General features: G+C 37.8%; 1 protein-coding gene across 1 annotated transcript in view; it reads left to right on the top strand.

Annotated features, from left to right (window-relative positions):
• The window catches only part of ADAMTSL3 (ADAMTS-like 3), a 185820-nt gene that overhangs the window by 14358 nt on the left and 151635 nt on the right, over positions 1-19827 (top strand). Inside the window, 1 exon segment of the mRNA XM_009330904.1 lies at positions 15776-15895. Within this exon segment, the coding sequence (XP_009329179.1) occupies positions 15776-15895 (120 nt within the window).

The following is a 19827-nucleotide window of genomic DNA, read 5'->3' as shown; positions in this document are numbered from 1 at the left end:
GCACAGAACAATTACAGCCTGAGCCAGACCAGCAAGTTGGCTTTTTTCACTATAATCAGGATAAAAGAACATCTCTCTTGGCAAAAAGGACTGGGCTCTGAAATAGAGATGTTCTGGACTGATAATTCCAAGTACAGCCAAACTTGCGGAGAAATACACAGGTTAAGATTTATATTCGGGTCTTGTTATTTAAAATGGATGCTGTTTAGGCTTCATATAATACCATTTTACTCTGTATAGAGTGCAGAGGAAGCCAGGCCTGTAAAAAGTGCAAATGAAAATAGGATCACTGCCACAGCTAACTTCAGCACAGCTTAACTGTGAGAGTGAGACTCTTACTGTTTACAATTTGTAAAGCAGTGGAGAACGTGAAGATATGTATAATTATGCAGGATAAGAATAGATCAACTGAATCATTAAAAGCACACTATTTCACAGCACTGTTTGCAAATTCACTAGATTGTGTAGGTTCTAGCTTCAGTAGTTTCTAGTGTCATGGTTGTCTTCGGTCTGAGAAGTCATAGATACATAGGGCAAAAGGAATCCTCTGCAATTAAATAAAAGGGTGGATGAATTTATTTCCCTGCCTTTGCACAGTCCATTGTTCTTGGATTCTGTCTGTATTTTGAAAAGTCTTAGAATGCTAAAGACAAACATATGAGAATCTGGAACCATGCTAAAGCTTTAGATATTGAACTGTTAGGGTTGGCCTCCTAGCTCGCATTAGCTTGTACTGGCAAAGTAAGAGCTGACTGCGGATAAGAAAATTCAGGGGAGGTTATTGCCACAGGTCCATCCAAAAGTGCTCAGGAATAGTTGAAAAATATTCTGTAGGAATAGTGCCCTTCTGTAAATCTTTACAATTAAACTATGCTGTCAAGAATTCTGTTTAACCTTACGTGAAAATGGTAGCAGTAAAAGAGAAGCTGCTAGATGTGCAGGAATGGGTGATTTTGCACTGTTGGTTAGAAATCAGACATGTATTGGGAACTCTGCATTTCCTCTTGTCCTTACTGTTTTTAAAAGTAGTGAGCAGAGTATCCCTTATCCTACAAGAGGCATGACAGCTTTTCAAAAGACAAGGTCAAGTGGACAAACCAAGATTATGTGTACTCTTTTAGAATTCAGTATATAAAAGCTGCTTTTGAAAAGCTGTTCCTTAGTAGCTGTCCTACTTCTGAGAAAAATAGTGGTGTTTTCCACTTTGCTGAAGCAGGGGAGGCCAAATGACTCACCTTCCAAAAGATGTCTATGTCACTTAGAGCTAATTGCTCATTTTGCATGCAAGACAAATGCATTAAGAGATTCGATTGTACCAGCAGCAACAATAAGAGTCAGGCCCTCCACAACCTTTCCTGTATTGGTCGAGGTAGGAGGGCTTTTCAGTAGCTTGTGTACAGCCTCTTCTTAATGTTCAGTTGTGTGTCTAATTTTTAGTTGCTGGTAGATTCAGTGAAATGCCAGTAACTAGGTACATGCTGAAAAGTTATCATCCCCTACAGTTAGATTCTTCAAACCGCTAGAAAAGAGAAAGAAAGACGACAGTTTATCTTACTAGCCATCTGCTATGCCATCGTAAACTCCAATGCGGTACTCTGAAGGAGTAAAATTATTCTGTTAAATTTCCTGTAGAAAGATAATCATTATTGGAAAGCGATGCATGACTTATGACATGTCTCAATTCATCTGTCCTGGGAGCTATCCATTGTATGTACACATCTGCTTCTGTACACCCACACAGGATGGGAGGATATTCTTCCACAGGAAGGTCTTCCGTTCCCTCAGTATGCAGGTGGTATGTATTGGCAAATCACATATTGTGGCTATGGTAGCCAAGTTCCCAGAGTAATGCACACATAGTGAAGCAATTCACTCAACTTCAGCTGTTTGAATGAGAATACAAGATGGGTGACTAGGAATATAATCACATGGCCTATCTTTCAGTGTTCCTTCTGTGATACCTGTTTTAATCACTTACACTTGCTACTGGTTCATTTGAAATACAGACCATTAGAGGGTTAAAAATGGTATGTTAGTGAGATCAGTCACAGTGAAGACACTTGGTGCTCAAAATATTTAAAAAGAAAATGCAGAGCATTTAAGAGGGCATCATACTTTTTTTAATTCCAGAGCACTAGACAATGTCTTGCCTTTGAATTACAGATGTTCTTCAGTGTTCTCCATTCTTCATCCTTTTTTTGTTGTCATGTTCATTGAATGTCTTTCTGTAATCACCTGGATCATTTTAAAACTGCTTAATGAAATTTCTTTGCTGGTCATGGAAGATGGGTGATAAAGCTGTAGTGTTGAAACTATCCTGATTAGAGCAGGCATCCTGTTCTGAATTAGCAGTTTCTATTTTCATTTTATGTCTGACTTTCTCAGCTGTGTCTTTTAACATTTCAGCAATTCCGGTTCATTCAGAGGATTTATTTCATTCTTTCCAGCAGCAGATCCTGTGTTTATCTTTTCTCACCTCAGTAAGAGCCCTTTCCCCTTCACCATATCAGTCCTCCAGCATTACTGTACACATCATGTAAAAGAACAAAAATGAGTCATTAAACTAATGACCATTAGTCTTAACAGTTGTCAGTGAACAGATGCCTGCAGTGCCTGTCACGTGAGCTTTTAATTGCTCTGTTTGTTTTACCTCTAAAGTGTAGTTATCTAAGTAGTGGCTTAGTAAGTGTACATGTGAAGTACTGTCAGTTAATGCTAGTTGATGAAATGTGACCATGAAGGGGACAATCTTCAGATTAATGGTAGGTCCTCTTTCATATTTGGTCTTTTCTGATTTGGAGACTTTTTTGGGGGGGGGGCTTTTGCTTCTTTTGTTACATTATTTGCTTTTTGTTCACTTTTTGACCTTTTTCTAGTCAGCCTTTGCTTTGTTAATGCTGGACAATGTCTGGCTCAATATAACACACAGTTAAAACCTTACCCTGCTTGAGATGCTTTCAGTGGCAAAGACAAAGGCAAAGTACGCTTGGAGAACAACCACCCCTCCCGCCCCTCAAAAAATTAAGAGGAAATGAGAAGGTGGATGGATCAAAGATATCAAGACTGGCATCACTGGACTGAGGGAATAGTTAAGTTGAGATTTAAATGAGGCTAAACTAAATGTGTAACAGTGTGGATGCATGCTTGGAGAAGTGAGTTGCAGTGTTTGAACAGCAGGCCTAGGTCAGGGAAAGCCTTTCAGCAGCTGCAGATCAGGTCAGAATGAGCAAGATACTGGAAGTCAGTGGCGATAATAATGTAAAGTGGTAGATGACAACAACAGAGATGCTAATAAGACAAAGATAATTTCTTAGGGGAAAATTTCTTACTAGGAAGCAGCATGCTTTACCTGGTGGTTGGTGTATCAGTATTCCTGACATCAGTAAAGCACAAAAAGCCTAAAAGCTCTAGAGTATTTGCAAAAATGCATTTGAGACTTAGAGACTGCGTGCTGTGAACAGCTTCTTTTGGGAATTTCTCTTTAAAATCATACTGAAACAGGTGTGCACACGTGGAGGGAGCTTGGCTGAAAAGCATTCACCTCATGTGCCTTATTAATAGCCTTAAACCAACATTCCTACAGCAGAGCCATGACCATTTAACTGCTTCCTTATTGTGAAAATGTGCCTGACCGAGTCAACGTGCTAGGCTGCTCAGCCCATAAACCCTGCAAAGGGACTTATTGCAATGGAGAAAGAAGAGTAGACGAAGAACTGGGTTAATATCACTAAAATTATCAGAAGTGGTGGAAAACTAGCAGTGGAAAAATCACGTTTTCCTCACCATGTGTTAGACACATTCGTGTGCTGAGCTGTTGTAAATCATAAGTTAGCCTGAGAGTGAACATCTGGCTGTGGCATTCTCTACAGTCTAATTTCTTTCAGGTGAGAAAGAATTCATCAGCTAGAGGTAACCGAGAGGAGAACCATTTTGATTATTTACACTCTTATTCAGGGTGGTCTGTCTTTGTAACTAGAATTTTGGGACACCCCTCTGCCCCGGCCCCTCTTTGAAGACATGTTGACAAGATGGTAGCAGGCGCCCTCAGTGCTCCGCTGAAAAAGGTGGATGAAGAACAGCGTTAGCCCAAGCTCTCCTATTCCATGGGACAGCAGTACCAGGAGTATGTTTATAAGTATTTTGGTCATTCGTGCGTGCTGTTAGGCCACCACACACTACCTTTCCCATCTTGTTTGAGGAAAAGGGAGAAAATTATTTCTGATGATAAAGGATGGTGTAATATAGCACAGAAAAACCCTACAAGCCCATCCAAAGGCCTACATCAGAAGCTAGGCAAATTCAGAACAAAAATATACAAAATTTTAGCAATGAAGGTAATTAAATGTGGAAATAACGTATATATTAGGTATATTCCCTTTTCCTTGATACACTCTAAACTGACTGAATCTTTTAGAAAATGCTTCCTATTTTAAAAAGAAGTGATGAACTTGCTGCAGAAATTTCCTCACCCAGTTCTGTGGCCGGTGTTGTGCAGGTCATATTAGTGCCTTTGGAACGTACAAGAGAAGTTCTGGCGCCACTGAGGTCAGTTCTCCATTTACTTGAGCAATTTTGCTCTGTTAATCTGTACATGCACAAGACTTTACACAGCCTTATCTATGTGTATTTATTCTTTGTGGAAGTCACTGAAGTAGGTCAGCAAACACTGCTGATCAATAAAGATTGTTCTTGCGTCTTGTGTTATTTTAGTTTTAGTTATTTCAGTATAGCTGAGCGACCTTTATGTGTGTGACGTAAGAATATTCTTTTTTAGAGGGGTATTTATGTATCCTACAGTAAATTGATTTGACTCATCTCTGAAGAGGAATCTTGCCACCTTATTCTTTGTATTTCTGGATTATACCTGTTGTTATGGTATTTACAGGACTCCTTGAGGGTGTCATAAATTGAGAAGTTTTTTGATGGTAGATGTTGATTGTCAGAAACTTTCCATCTTCCTAATCTGTCGAAGTTGCTTAGGTGCGTGCTTTTTTGGTTCTCCTACTTGAATTTTGGGCTGTTTGATCTTCGAAATAGTTGCACCAAAGATGTATTTTCTTATTGAGAAATTATTCCAGTTCTTGGTGGCTGAGAGTTTGCCTGTTCCCAGGTCTATTTCTGTTATGAGAGTTTGTAGTCATTTACAGTAGCAGAGCAGTTCCATACATTTCATCTACCTGTTCAGTTCATGATAAACACCGTGCTGTTGCTGATGACAGCATTGCCTAAACAGTATGCAATGAAGAAAAATTACTAGCGCTAGGGCAGGCTCTTTTGGGGCTGCATACTTGCCAATTTTCCCCTGCCACCTGAATCAGCAGCAGATGTACTGAGATTGAGGGCAAGGAGAAAACTCCCTATCATTAGCAATGAAAGGCATGGCGATGCCCTGCAATATATGATAAAGAGTCACTGTTCAGCCTTCCCCACGGTACAAAAGTCTCTGTTTATAATTGCACTTGTGAACATCTTTAATGTCAAGATCTTCAGTATTTAGCTCTGAAGTATATAGTGGTTTAGGATTCTTTTTCCCCGCTAAGTGCCGTGGTTTTAATACCATTCCATTGCCCCACACATTTCCCTTCTTTGTGTTTTCATTATACAACAGGAATTCTCTTAAAAATCTGGATCTGCCACTAGTTCTAGCAGGTGTTTGGCTTCTGAGTGCCAGAGTTTTTTTTCCCTTACGCAGCTTATGGATGAGAATTTCACTGCCCTTAGGCACAATTTCAACTGAAGTATATGAACAGCATGTTACTATGTCAGTTCAAATTATATCACTATTAAAGAAAAAACTCAAAAGGAAATTAAATACAAATAATCGCACTAACATAACATAACATTAATAACATTAAGGTTATAATTTAAATTAAAAAGAATCAGGAAAATCTGAGTCAGGAGTCCCATGTCATTCTTAGCCAGACTCTCCTGAGAGCAGCCATTGTAAAATGAGGATAATGACAACTTTGAGTCATATGAGATCTCTTGATGAATAGTACTATAATACTATAGTATATAAGAACTAAGTGTATTTTCTAACTCTGTATAATATCCTGTATAGGAACTAAGTATTTTGTAAAGTCTCGTACCCTACTTTCTCTCATCATTAGCCTATTTATCTGATAGTGGCTAACAAATTTTTTTGCAGTACCCAACAATGTTCTAGGTCCCATTTTGCACACATATAAATAGGTGAATTGCTAGGCACCTGTATTGTCTTCCTTGGTGTGTTTAAACCCGCATGTAGAAAGGTTGGTCATATCTAGCTGAGGATATCATTCCTTAAATCCTGAATCCTGCAGTCACATCAGTGTGGGCATGTCACTGTGGCCAAATGAAAAAAAAAGGGGCATTTTGCAAGTGTTGTGCAGAATTGCTTACAAAATGGTGCCACGAAGTGTCACCTGCCCAAAATCCCTGCTTCATGTTAGCTTTTAGGAGGCTTCCCGTTCAGATGCAACTCTTGGTTGCCTGGCAGCATTCACACCTTTCTTGTACCCTTTCTTTAGCATTATTAGAGCAATTATCCAGTCTGGATACTGGGGAAGTGGATGAGAAGGAAGTAATTTATTAGAAAGGGGTGATGTTGCCCTTGCAAGCCTATTGGGTACTATTTATCTCACTAGTAAAGGATTAGGCACCTGCAGCCCATAGCCTGCGACAGCCTCTCATTCATCTCATGTGGCCCGCAATCATCAATATTTTTTGTGTTATTATTGAATACTCCTAAGGTCTATGTTAATGCATGGCCTGCCAAAGCTACTAAGGTGTCTTGCTTGCCCGTCCATGATAGAGGCTCCTACCGTTCAATGAAGGAATCACACTATATCCTTTCTCATTTCATTTTGTTCTTTCTTTTACTCCTTAAGCAATGTGACTCTTCAGTGCATGTGTTGATTTGTTGGGCTTTATAATTCCACTGCCTCTGACAGTGATCCTACATAGCCTTAAACTATGCTCCTTTCTTGTCTTTTGTAAATAAATCTGCTGTTCCTCAAAGGTTATGCTTCCAGTCTCCTCTAGTATGTTACTGGAGCTGCAATCATGTCCATAGATAAACAAGCAAGATTGTCTGTTTGTTTCCAGCAAATGAGTCCATTGAGTTGTTAGCACTTTGTTAGTTTAGCAAAAAAATTCTTTCACCACATGGTGTTCATGGTAAAGGACACTTTAACAAAACTTTAAGAAAATATTACGGATTATCCTGGTTTCTTTGCTAAGGATGCTTACAGTACTTTTGTGGCATATATTTTCTGTGGAGATCATAAGGACCCTTAGAAACCTTCAATGAATAAGAGATAGAGTTCCACGAGGACATGCTCCAATAATGCTGAAAGGACTTGATTTATGACAAGAATTTTACCAATTATTAGGTTACTAAATAAAGAATAAAAAGAGGGTTTTGTTTGGAATAGTGGAACATATGGTGAAAGAAGGGATAAAAAAAAAATCTTTTTAAAAACTATGTCTGTCTTGCTCGCAAGACTTTAAAAAGAGGTTTTAATGAAATAGTATTTTCTGTCTCATTTCCAGATTTTTTAACAAGACGTTCCTTCCCTTTCACTGTTTTAGGCACAGAGGGAGTGTTCGTCAAGAGGATTTTAGTAAAACTTTGATCTTTAAAAAAAAAAAAAGTGAAAACATCCCCCAGCCACTCCCCATGCCCCCAAAGCACCAAGCCTCAGAGAACGTGCAGGTAGACTCTTCCTTCACCATTCAAGGCCATTGTTAGAATTTCATGTTATCGTAAGGCAGGGCTTTATTTAAGATAAATTGTTGAACAAGACCTTTATATAAACAAGTAAAGAAACAGAAGAATGTGCTGGAGCAGTCAAGCTGTGCATACAGGAGATATGAGTTCCCCTGCATACAGCAGGTACAGTCCCTCCTCACCATACCGTCAGCTCCTCTCAGCCTTTCAGCGCTGATGCCACTGGCATACTTAATGCAGCTTCTCAGCATCTGTAAGGAGACACAAAGTAGACATCCCACTGTGCTGGGAATATGAGCAGTATCACCACTGTGGCAGGAAATCAGAGGACGGGGATTAAAATCACTGGGGTTTTTTTGTTATCTAGTTTCTTCTCTTCCTACTGGTAAATCCATATCTTTGCAAGCCTTTTTTCTTGTTCTTAAGAATAGGCTTGTACACTTTGTATGTGAAACTCTACTCTCAGTGGTAATAGTAATACCCAGATTTTATAGTAGATGTTTTATCCATATGCTGTAAAATTGCTTTTACGTTGGCTCTAAATATTGTTGTGCCCGTTCCCCCAAGGCTAAACTAAAGACTTAGGGAAATAATTGGGCACTGCAGAAAGCAGAATCTGATCCACAGTCACTAACTTTCTGATAATAACTGGAAATGAACTGCTCTAGGGTCATCTCATCTGAGTGCTGTATTTTTCACCTTGGCTCTTATTTATGCAAAGCTAGAGAGCATTGAGTATCTAGTGTTATTCACAGTCATAATAGTAAGCGTTATATTGCAAGGGGTGTTGTCCTGCTGCAGATGTATTTGGGCCCTGGTTCTGTAAGGATGTTGGTAGGAACTTTGCCATTGGTATCACTGGGAGCAACTTCAGTCTGCTAGTGCAGCTCAATTAAAAGCAAGTATTAGGCACATCCTTTGGAAAGAAGGCAGAATCTGCCTAACACAGAATTTAGAAGCAGCTTCATTGGAAGAAGGAAAACTCCAGGGTTCATATTTCTTTTGGAAATATGAAACAGAGTTGACATTTAAGCTGGGTTTTGAAACTAAATGAGATTTTGGCTAAATACTACTGCAGCCTTTCAGTGAAAAATTTAATCTTTTAGCCAGACCATAGCAAGAGAAAATGTAAGTAGTTGTTGATAAATATCCAAAAGCTTAATTGCTAGTATACATTTTAGAAGGTACAGAAAAAGATTTTCAAAATGTGTTGATCTCAGTCTGCAGCCCAAGCTATGCCAAAGAAAATGTACTTACATTTAATCAAGAAAAATTTTGGTAGGAATGTCCTTTTGAAAAGACTGAAAGATAGTATCTTAATTCAAAACCAAAATGATCCCCGTTATCCTTCTTGTGTTCAGTGTTGGCTTTAAGTTGTACAAACCTACAGCATGAAAAAAGGTTTAGGCTGAACGCTGTTGTTTTGACGACATGATCTTAAGCACGTTCAAGTCAGTGGAATGACTCCTAGTGCTTGAACGGGCGTAGGATGGGCTCGGTTTGAGCAGCAGAGATGAGGTAGGCAGTTGCTTTCTTGCAGTTGTGAATACGATTGTAGTTATAGCTTAAATTCAGTTTTCAATAGTAGACGCTATTGAAGCAATAGCTGAACTTTCAGTTTCTAAGTTGCTTGCTGACAGCATTTTACTGTGTCATAAATAGGTGGCTTATGCAAATTACTTATGAATTATGTATTATGTATTATGAATTGTCTTTCGTTTATCTTTATATGTATCTTCAATTTACAGGCACATTTTGCCAAGCTTGTTTTATTTCTACGTGTTATAAACCGGTCTAGAATGAGAGATGAGAGGAAAAATCATTAGATTTATGCTTAAATCAGGCAGGTCTGAAGTTTAATAGTCTGCCTTTAGCTAATACAGAGCATGCACCACGGAAAAACAATCCTGGAATCACACACTTGAGGTCTGTCCCTGGAAGAACTTCTGGTTCGGTCTTTCAGGTTGTCTCACTTGTGACTTCCCTGATGAAATCTGACAGTCATCTTCAGTGTTTCATGGTTCTTTTATGAACAAATGCTTGGCTTTCATCAGCTCAGTGGAGTCCTTTTTCTTTTTTTAGAAGAAATGATGTTTATAGTTTAATTCTGGTTTGAAATGCTGGCCGCTTAGTTTAATATTAATAATTAAATAATTGGCCTGGTCTCCAGAAATGCTGAGCTGCTGGCAGCTTCTGTGGAAACTCAGTTCACTTGCAGGGTCTTTAAATGTTTCAGAGCGTCTAGCATTAGGAAGTTGTTTTTGTAAATCTTGGCCATGACAAAAGCTAATCTGAGTCTTACTAGATATTTTTTCATCAGGACTGCTTGCTCTGGAGATATCTGAAGTTCTGAACTGTTAATGTAACTTTGTTTATCTGCTAACACACTTCTTCATGTTGTGATGAAGCTGGAGCACTATGCTCTATCTAACATTTTTGTACTAGAGTCCTTGAAAATCCATTAAAGTGAACTGCTACTTAGCTGGTATATTACTTCCCTCAGGCATAAATCATACGTTACAGCAGCTTAGTAGACAGATATTTAACTTGAATTAAATCGGAAGGCACACATTTTGGTATATGATTGGACTCACCATGCATATTAATCTGACAAACGTGTTTACATGTCATTAAGAATGCAGATAGTTTTTCTCACTTTATCTGCTTTTCCCATCTTTTTCCCTAAAACAGTGATTTTAGAAACTAACACTCTCGAGACCCTGCCCAATTTTCCCCTTCCAACAAGAATTAATAAAAGAGCCACAAAACTATGGGTAGCAAACTGCCTTCACTGTGCCGGTCTTTTTTTATAGAATTTATTTTGGGCAGGATAGTGCAGTTGTGCATTACTATAAAGCTTTAGGTGACTGGACCTTTATCTTTTGTCTGTTCCTCTTTTTAAAAAGAAGCTATTGAGGCGGTTTCAGGAAGAGTGTGGTATTTTTTCATCTTTGGCATTTAAAATAGATAATTTTGAAGTTTTCATCTTCATTACACAAAGCAGATTGTTCTCATTATGCTCCCAATTTTAGCAAGCACACAGGCTTAGTTAGGGAATGACTGATTTAAGTCTAGGTAATGCTGATTTGCATTAAGAAGTGTACGTAAGAGCATAGTTCTTATTTTTCTCTTAATGTGGTTCTTGGTGCCAAGAAACTCTAAAATTAAAAATTCCTCTGTACCTGAAAGATTAGTGTTTTATTTCTAGTTATGTTCAAGTCATTTCTTTGAGACATTCCATCTCTGTTTTCTCATCTTCTTGACCTTCACAACTCAGACGTAGCAGAAAGCTCACTTTCTAGCGGTTTATATATAAATTCATATAAAAATATATAAATTCATAAATAAAAACAACTTTGAGCTGTTTACATATACATATGAAACAATTACTTTCCAGTCTCCTGGGGGCTATGATTAAATAGAATAGTGGCAAATTATTATGAGGTTCGGTTGAACTTTGTCATAGCTTTTGTATCAAATGAACTTTGTCATAGTCTTTGTATCAAATGATCCCCGAGAATTGTAGACTAAACTACATTTTTTAATTTATCTGAAATTACAATAACAGTTTGAATCCTTGGATGAAATTGTTAATCTGTACCTTGGAAGGAATGACCAATGATTAATATTTGTAATTTTTAGTCATAAGGAAACTCTACGTTTCAGCGATTGCTCTGATTTGATAGTTACAAGTGAGTTGGATGGCAATAGTGAATATGAATCCTGGGTATCAAGGAAAACAAGAGCAGTTGAAGTAGTTTGCGTTGTGTAGTGGTTTCGGAGTGTGCTAGCAGGATTCCTTTTGGGTCAAACTGAACCAGAAGATGTGCCGCAGCAGCACATCTACTGTGCTTCAGTCACCAAGAGATACTCAGTCCATAGGATTGACTAGAGCTAGTTTAAAATAATCCCTTCTCCTGCAGATATGCTTTGTGTGGACATTCTGTCCTGCACACCATTTTTATCTGCAGATTCAGTCCTACTCAGTCATGCTACTTGCTAATGTCAGCATTGGCTGGGAAGCACTTAGTAACCATCTCTCAGTAATAAAATAAAATATAAAATCCTCAAATCCAGCAACTTCAACTCGGGCAGATGCTTCTAGTCAGAGTAGTATACAGAGCAATGAAATCGGGCAGCAGTAAAAATGACAACATGCAACTCTCGGTGGAGGGAGATCCAAAAACCAGAGGCTTGGATATAAGCTATTCATTTTGTTTTCTGCAATTGAAAGTGGAAGAGTAATTTAGTCTTTAAGCACTCAGGTGGGGAGTGATGAGTGAGGAAGCAATCTCAACCTGAGATCAAAGCTGTGCTCAGAGCATAAGCCTTTGAATAAGAACAGTGCCATTTTACACTTTCCAGAACTCACATATGTTATCTGCTTATCAGGATACTTCTCCTTGATCACATCGGTAGAATGATGTAGCAAAGACCTTATTTTTTTCAGTTTCTGACTGATAAGTTACATGTTCTGATTAACCGATACCTAGAAAGATTTTCAAACACCAATGTTTCCAACTTTTAGATTTTCTTCTTTGTCAGTACAGTACTACACGCTTCCTTGCTACCGGATATAATGATTTCAATGAATTTTATGCAGTGAATGTTATTAGATCTGGTTTGGCTACATTAGCACCTTCTACTGTCTTCATATGCTTAAGTAGCTCATAAAAGCTGGTTTAAAATGCCTGTTCTAAATCTTAAGTGTACTTGTAATTTGACACCTTTAACTTAAAGCTTAAGGCCGTTCAACAGACTTAAAACACTAGCATGAAATGTAATTGTTTTCTGAAACTTGCACTTGCAGTCTTTAGTTTAAAACATGAATCTGTATCGGTTTAGCTAAGTCATTCAGAGATGATCCCAAATATACTATAAACCCACAGACTGTTGAAATTTGAATTATGTTTAAGCAAAAGTGACCATAGAAATATAAAAGCCTCACAAGGAACATTGGTAGATTCCTCAGTGGGGAATAAAGTGGACTAAGTGGAAACAGTAGGTTTTGTGTTCAGTACAATGTATGAATGAAAGTGCATTGGACACATGCAGCTTATTTGAAGTACCTGTATCCAGAGAGGAAAAATGTTTTTCTGCTACTTTGATGAGTTGATACAAAAAAGTTCTTTGAGCATTTGAAGCTTTGAATTTTTTTTTTTTTTTAATGGACGTCTCGATTTGGGTTGTTTATCAGCTGTAATTACTTGGCTTCAACATCAGTTTGCCATGACAACTCATAGTGTGATCTTACTAGCTTTTTATTTTTAATTAAATGCTTTGCTGCATTCTTCCTTACTTTAGTTATACTAGGTAGGTAGCAGTACCTATTGCTGTAGGTAGCAGATCAGTTTCCATTGTAACCTCCTGTGTAACCTTATCAAATATTCATCTTTTACATTGAAGTTTTCCATGCTTGGAAGACAGATTTTGCTTGCCTTAATCTAGCAAGCATTCTTCTGTTTCTCCTGTGGCTAGCTGCTCATTAGCTTTTAATACGAAAATCGAACACGTGTGAGAGAAGCCCTTAGTTTTTCATGTCATATTTATTAAGTTGTTATTTCAGCTTCAGATGTTGGCATCTTTTATATTCAAAGCATAATACTGACGCATGTCCGAAGACTTTCTATTTTAGATGTTTAGCTTACAAAGATGAGAAACACAAACGAGTTAATAGCTACATATTCTACTGCCAGATTTGTTTATGGGAAATTAGGCAACTGTGTGATATATACATTTATCTAAGATGTGTGGTGGGGTAAGTTAAGCAGCTCTTTCAAAAACATTGTTATAAATCGCTAGCACTTAACACTATTCTTTTCCAAAGTATTTTACAAATATAAACTAAACTTTACAATACTACCCATTAATATAGGTCAGTTGGTGTTGTAATTGTGTTTTACACCTGGGGAAACTGAGGTAGAAGCGTTAAGTACTTTAACCCAGGCCGCTCGAGATTTAGAATGTATATCTCTCATCCATTAGTCCTGTGCTGAAATCATAGGATTACATCATTGCCATATTCCCTCACATAGGATCTATCGATAGCCCATTGAAACCAGTGGGGAAAAATGCCAGATTATGTCAGCCAGTTTCATGTCTGGGTTATACTTGGCATGTCAAGGTTTGCATCGGCTGCAGCCAGCTCAGATTCAGCATGAAGCATAACTGTGGACCTCTCTTGGTTGCTTTATGGGGAAACTATTGTTATCAAATGTAGATTTATTCTCCATATTTTATGATTTAATTCTGCATAAATAAAGTCAGTTGGCTGAAGTGTACAAGTGAGACCACTGCTATAATAGGCTTTATAGAAATGTCAGGATAACATGATGTGAACATGAATTACTCTTATGCAGGTCTGAAGAAAAAATCCTCTTTAAAATCTTGTTCAGTCTTGCATGCTAAAATATGACCTTTTACCCTAGTCTAGACATGTCCTTTGCAAGCTATTTCTAGTTTATATGAAGATTGCTTGATTTGAAACAAATATGTTAATCTAATGCTGTCACAAATGATGGGGTTTACAGTCTGAGAAGCTGACAGCTTCTTCTTTGCAGAACAGAGTGAGCAAAAGCAACGTAAGCTTCTCCAGACCCATACTGCGAATGACATGTCATCTGCCTTTTGTGAGATAAGTTGTGAGCTTCAGAAAGTGAACTTACTGCAAGAGAGAAACTGCAGAAGGTCTTGCCTTCCTTTCCCACCACAAACTGGTTAAATTATGTGGATTACTTTTGAAATCTCTAGTTATCTGGCACTGAGATTACACACCTATATTTGGTACAGTTCTAGCCAACAGTCTGGAAACTGGTCGATGGCAACTGCTAGCTTTCATGTAAAATTACTATGTATATGTCAAAATACAACAAATAGTTTAATTAAACCCCATTTATTAAGTGGACTCATTGGGAAATGTCCAGCAGTAACTTGTACATTTCAGGCCTTGTTTTCTTCCCTGAAAGGTTTCAACCTTTTGGAAGGTAATTTTCATCTCCTTGTGCTTTCTGCTCTCCCCCTACCACAGCTGGACTCAATATTCTGCATTCAAAAGATGATTGCTTATTTTCTCCAGTATGCAAACCAATTAGCTTCTCAGGGTAGAGTTACAATGTAGTAGGAATAAGGACATGAGTCTGCAGTACATTTGCTACGTATCTGGCATGCTTTAGACCTACAGTGCAATGACAGGGTGTTCAACCAGCATGTGTTCAATGTGTCTAGCACATTTCAGGTGTGTTATGATTACTGAATGTGCATAGATCTGTTAAGCAAAAGCCATTTGTCTAATAAGGGCCCAGGTGTCAGGCGGCCCAGCTGGAGGTACTGACTGAGTCTGACAGAGTTAGCTCCTCTGTAGCTCCAAATGGGCTCTTCTTCCTCTCCCAGTCTGTTCTCAAATGCTCTTCACCGACTGTGAATAGCGTACAGAACTAATATGGACTGCTGCCTGGTGTTCACTCCAGTCATTCCCTGCTCCTTTCCGATTTCTTCTTCGCAGTAATATCTTCCTGCAGGATAGGAAGGTAATTCACCGTGTCATGGTTTCATAGGTTACTCTGCTTTGAGGAGGCTGGACTAGATGAGCTCTCAAGATGTCTTCCAAGCCAAGTTATTCTATGATTCCATGTCTTTGTATCTTCCTGTTAGAATAGATATACTGTATTTAACTGGAAGCCTGTTATCTGCAGCAGCCAGTAACTGTCTAATGAAGCGTATAAGGAAAAAGAAAGTGTAGCTTAATGTTGCTTTTCCAGTGTGGTTTTCACAGTGTCTTTCAGCAGTGATGGTTGATAAGCCAGAGATGGTATATTTTTGTTTAATAGATGATTCTGCTGTTGAGGCATCTTGTTTGGTTTTGGACCCCTGTAAGCATCTGGCATATCCTCGTCACAGACCTCTGTAGCAAAGTATCCACCCAGAAATACTGTGCCTGAAAAAGAATCACTTATTTTTTTTCCAGAAGTTTGTGTCTGGTCTTTGTAATTTATATGCACAGAGTTTTTTAAAATTTTGACTTGTGTTTGTAGTAGCTGTAACGTGACCTTTCTGAATCTCTTACAGACAAGAGCAGAGCAATCCCAAGGTGCATACTTCTTGCCCGAGTTTGCACTTTCTCCACAGGGGAGTTTTCTTGAGGATACCACGGGGGAACAATTCCTCACTTACCGTTATGATGACCAGGTCGGTATGCCATATGTGAAAATGATAGAGATTGTCACATTCATGTAACTCTGAGATATAGATTACTGTGAAACAAATTAAGATACAAAGTATGTGTTATCTTTTGAAGACACATCAAATTTATAGCAAATTGAATGATAACACACTATACAAAATGAAAATTAAGGCACTTAATTGTAGAAATAATAGATCAAAACCACTTATGGAAAACATTAATAGGATGTAGTAGAGATGAAAGCAACAATGTTTTAGTGATGTGTTAATAGATGTTTATAGCTAGTTCTGTAAAATGTGTAGAATTAGAGGTGGTTGTCCTTTCTGTGAATTGTTTGACCTATTCTAAATTGTTTTATTTCATGGATAAATCAGTATAAGGTAGATCTTGCATTTCCCAGCTTATGAAAAGTCAGCACATTTTATTAGTTCATGAAGTTTTCAGAAGGGAAGGTTGAATGAATTATAAAGAAACAAATGCAAAGTGTAATAATGGATGAAGCAGAGTGTTTAGAAAGCAACAAATTACGTATTTTAAAGTTAAAGATCTTTAATGCTTTATCCAGACCCATAGAAACGTTATGTTAAACATGGAATATAGATATAAATGTAAAGAAAGCAACATGAAAGAAATGCTGTTAATCTTGGCAAAAGATCTAAAGTAAACCTAGGAAATGTGTGGCATGCTGTGGAAGTTTACTCATAACACAATGTGTTCCAGAAGTCAGTTGAACTTCACATCAAAACTGCCTGAATTACATTCATAGACACTTACAGTACGTTTCTTAATGTAAGAGGAGGGAACTTGTTAGGAAACACTCCCTGTAAAAGTGAGAGGAGCCAAACTTGCCCTGCAGTCATAAGTTATGGTTCTGTCAAGTGATTGGCAGCTTTATTTTGAAAGATGGTCTCCTTGCAGGAGCTACTTTGAGAAAAATAGTTTGCTCATCACTACTCTAAAGAGAAGAGAACTGAGATGAGTTTATTAAAGCTTTAGACTGAGTATCTTTTTAGGAAGACAAAAGGAAGCAGAAAAGATACAATAGAAAGCATGCTGAGCTACTGTAAATTATATGAAATTAGTTTAAATACGTTTACAATACTTCATACTTTTGCTACCTTAGAGGGTCTTGATTATCAACAGAAAAGGTACTTAGGTAAGATGTCCCCTGGACAAAACACCTGGGAAAGCAATAACATACAGGACAGTAAAATGCAGCTGCATCTCGGGCTGCAGTTAATGACGGTAGTTGAAAAACACTGTGGAGGTTATACACTTTGATCAAAATAGTTTCCATTAAATGGAGCACATTTTAGAGAAGATGGTAAATCAAATGTAACAGAGGGATAGTCTGAGTCTTTGAATAGACTGTTTGGACTAAGTGAATAGCATACCTGATTAAAAAACAAACAAAATTAACCCCCCCCCCCAAAAAAAAAAAAAAAACAAACAAAAAACCACCTCAAATACCAGCAGTCAGTTCCAGGCTCAATTCCATTTGATGGAAAGTTTTCCAGTTATTCCATTGGGATCTGAATTGGATCTGGGAATATGGTCAGCTTCTGTTCTTTCACAAGTGTGATTCAGCTTTGAAGCTGGTTCTTTGCAGACACTTAGTGAGCAGTATGAAATTAAGTTTGAATTCTTGGAACTGAAAATGGTGCTAAAATGTCAGAATGTTGAAAATAAAAGCAATGGTATTAGTAGTAGTTTCTTTTGAAAGGAAATTCAGTCCTTAAGCATTATTTATTAAAAAATATAGATACATTGAATGCAGATGGGAACTGATCTATATTTCTAGTTTACCTTCCTGCGAGTAAGCCAAGAATTCTTCAGTAAATAGAAAGATTATTCTCCTTAACTTTCTATTGTTATAATGTACAGTTAGAACTTACTTAAGCTTTTGCTGAAATGTTCACACAAAACTCAGTTTTATCATGTGGTCAAACTAAGCCAGAAGACTTGAATTCTTCTTGTTTTCTGTGTTTCATTGTACTCTTTCATATGACATTTACTCTATGAATGGAAGGAAGTCTTAAGCCAGAGGGTGAAAATCCTTCATCAAATAATTTCTTGAATTTTTGTAAGCCGGTATGGATAGGCTTGATATGTGGTAGTTGTGATAAGGATATGCAGGTGAATAAAAAGAGAGGAATGTATGTACATTGAAAGGCCATTTTTAATTACCTAATGTATCCAACACAGAAATGGAATCAGTACAGGAAGGTTGCCACATAATAATAAAAAAAAAAGGCAGTAGCATCTTCTCACACACCTTAATTCAGTTTTAACAATTCATTTTCTATCCTGCCCCACTGTGAGGGGGTGCTGGCCTGTAGGAAATACATTCCTTCCTTTTCCCTGAACACCAGCATTGTCCTGTGGGCATCCCTACAGAGTCCTGGGGTTCCTGCACATCCTAAGTTACGTTAATTTAGTTGAAAATTGGAAAAGTGAAATAGCCTTGTGCACTTGACCCCAACAAAACAAGAGATCAGTCTTATCCGATCTACTGTGAAGATCATACCTCCATCTGTATTCGTGGAAGGGAGCAGAACAGATAAAAGGGGTGAGAGTTTCCTAAGACTGTGGCACGGGGGTGGGAGAAGAGGGTGGGTCACAACCTCTGTTCTTTTGGCTAGCAACCAAGATGTCGAGACCCTTGCAGGAAGTGATCCTTCCATATCTTCCCAAGTGTGCCCTTCCCCCCTTGCACTGTTCCTCATATCCAGGCCAATAAAATTTCCAGTTTGTTGGGATAGATGGATATTATTTTATATAGCATCATCATCGTCATGATCCAAGATTAGTTTCCTTACATCCTCCAAACACAGGAATGTTTCAAAGGGGTTTTCTTTGGCTGTTGTGTGTGATATTTTTCAAGCAGGGAGCCAGTTTAATCAGGATCATTCATTCCTTTGTTAGTAAGTAATCTCAGTAAAATAGAACTAGCTGTTACTTAAATATTCAAAAGTATTTGCTATCTGAAAAGACGAGCTTACAGTTTGAAATGGAAGATGAGTAAATATTAATGGGAACACACTGTACTCTTTTCTAACCCAGCAAAATTACATATGGATTCATGTTGTACATGCAAGATAGTACATTTTGTTCTGGTTTAATCTGGCAGGACTGTGCTCTCATTTTTGCACAGGATTGCACTAACCCCTTTGCATATTCTGTCGCTATGTGTGTACTTAAGAATTACATGCAGATGAAATTCTTTGGCTAGATATTTTCAAAATTCAGTGAATATATCTTTTTTTTACCCCCTCTATGACTGTAGAAGAAAATACCTTATAAGACCTGATTTGATACTGCCACCTTTATTCGCAGAGGTGACATCTGGACAGAACGGTACATTACGGTTTTGACACATTTACTGCTTTATCTTCAGGGAAAAAGGAAAACAGTGATTCAAAGCAAATACTTTTGAGAGCTCCCAAGGAACAGAAACGTAGAAATGTTTACACTGAGCATTTTCTTCTAGCTCCCGCATTGTTCAGCAAGCTATGTCTTGCATCAGTGCATTGCATACTGCATTTCTAAAATTCTACTGAGTCAATGTAATTTAAATCTAACTTAGTACCAAATAGATTTTGATGCATAGCCAAAGACTTCATCTGCCATTAGAAATTAGAGACTGAAAAAAATATCCCCTCTCCTATCATTCTTGAATGAGTTTTAAAATAAATATATAAGTAATAGCCCTTCCCCCAACTTTGAGATACAAGTTGAACCTTGCCATAAGGAATAGTTTCCTAGTTTCCTTTCTGATTTCTTTTGGCTTTTCACCTTTTAATCTACTACAAGGAATTTTTTTCTCTTCCAGAATACTAGTAGTACTGGAAAGCTTTCTTGCAGAAATAAAATGTTCTTGTTTTCTGACACTTAAGGTATTGCTTCCAAGTATTAAAACCATTCCATATGACGGACC

The sequence above is a fragment of the Pygoscelis adeliae genome, unplaced genomic scaffold, assembly GCF_000699105.1.
Source record: "Pygoscelis adeliae isolate BGI_AS28 unplaced genomic scaffold, ASM69910v1 Scaffold318, whole genome shotgun sequence".
Taxonomy (NCBI): Eukaryota; Metazoa; Chordata; class Aves; order Sphenisciformes; family Spheniscidae; genus Pygoscelis; species Pygoscelis adeliae.
This window is presented reverse-complemented; position numbering and strand designations above follow the sequence as displayed.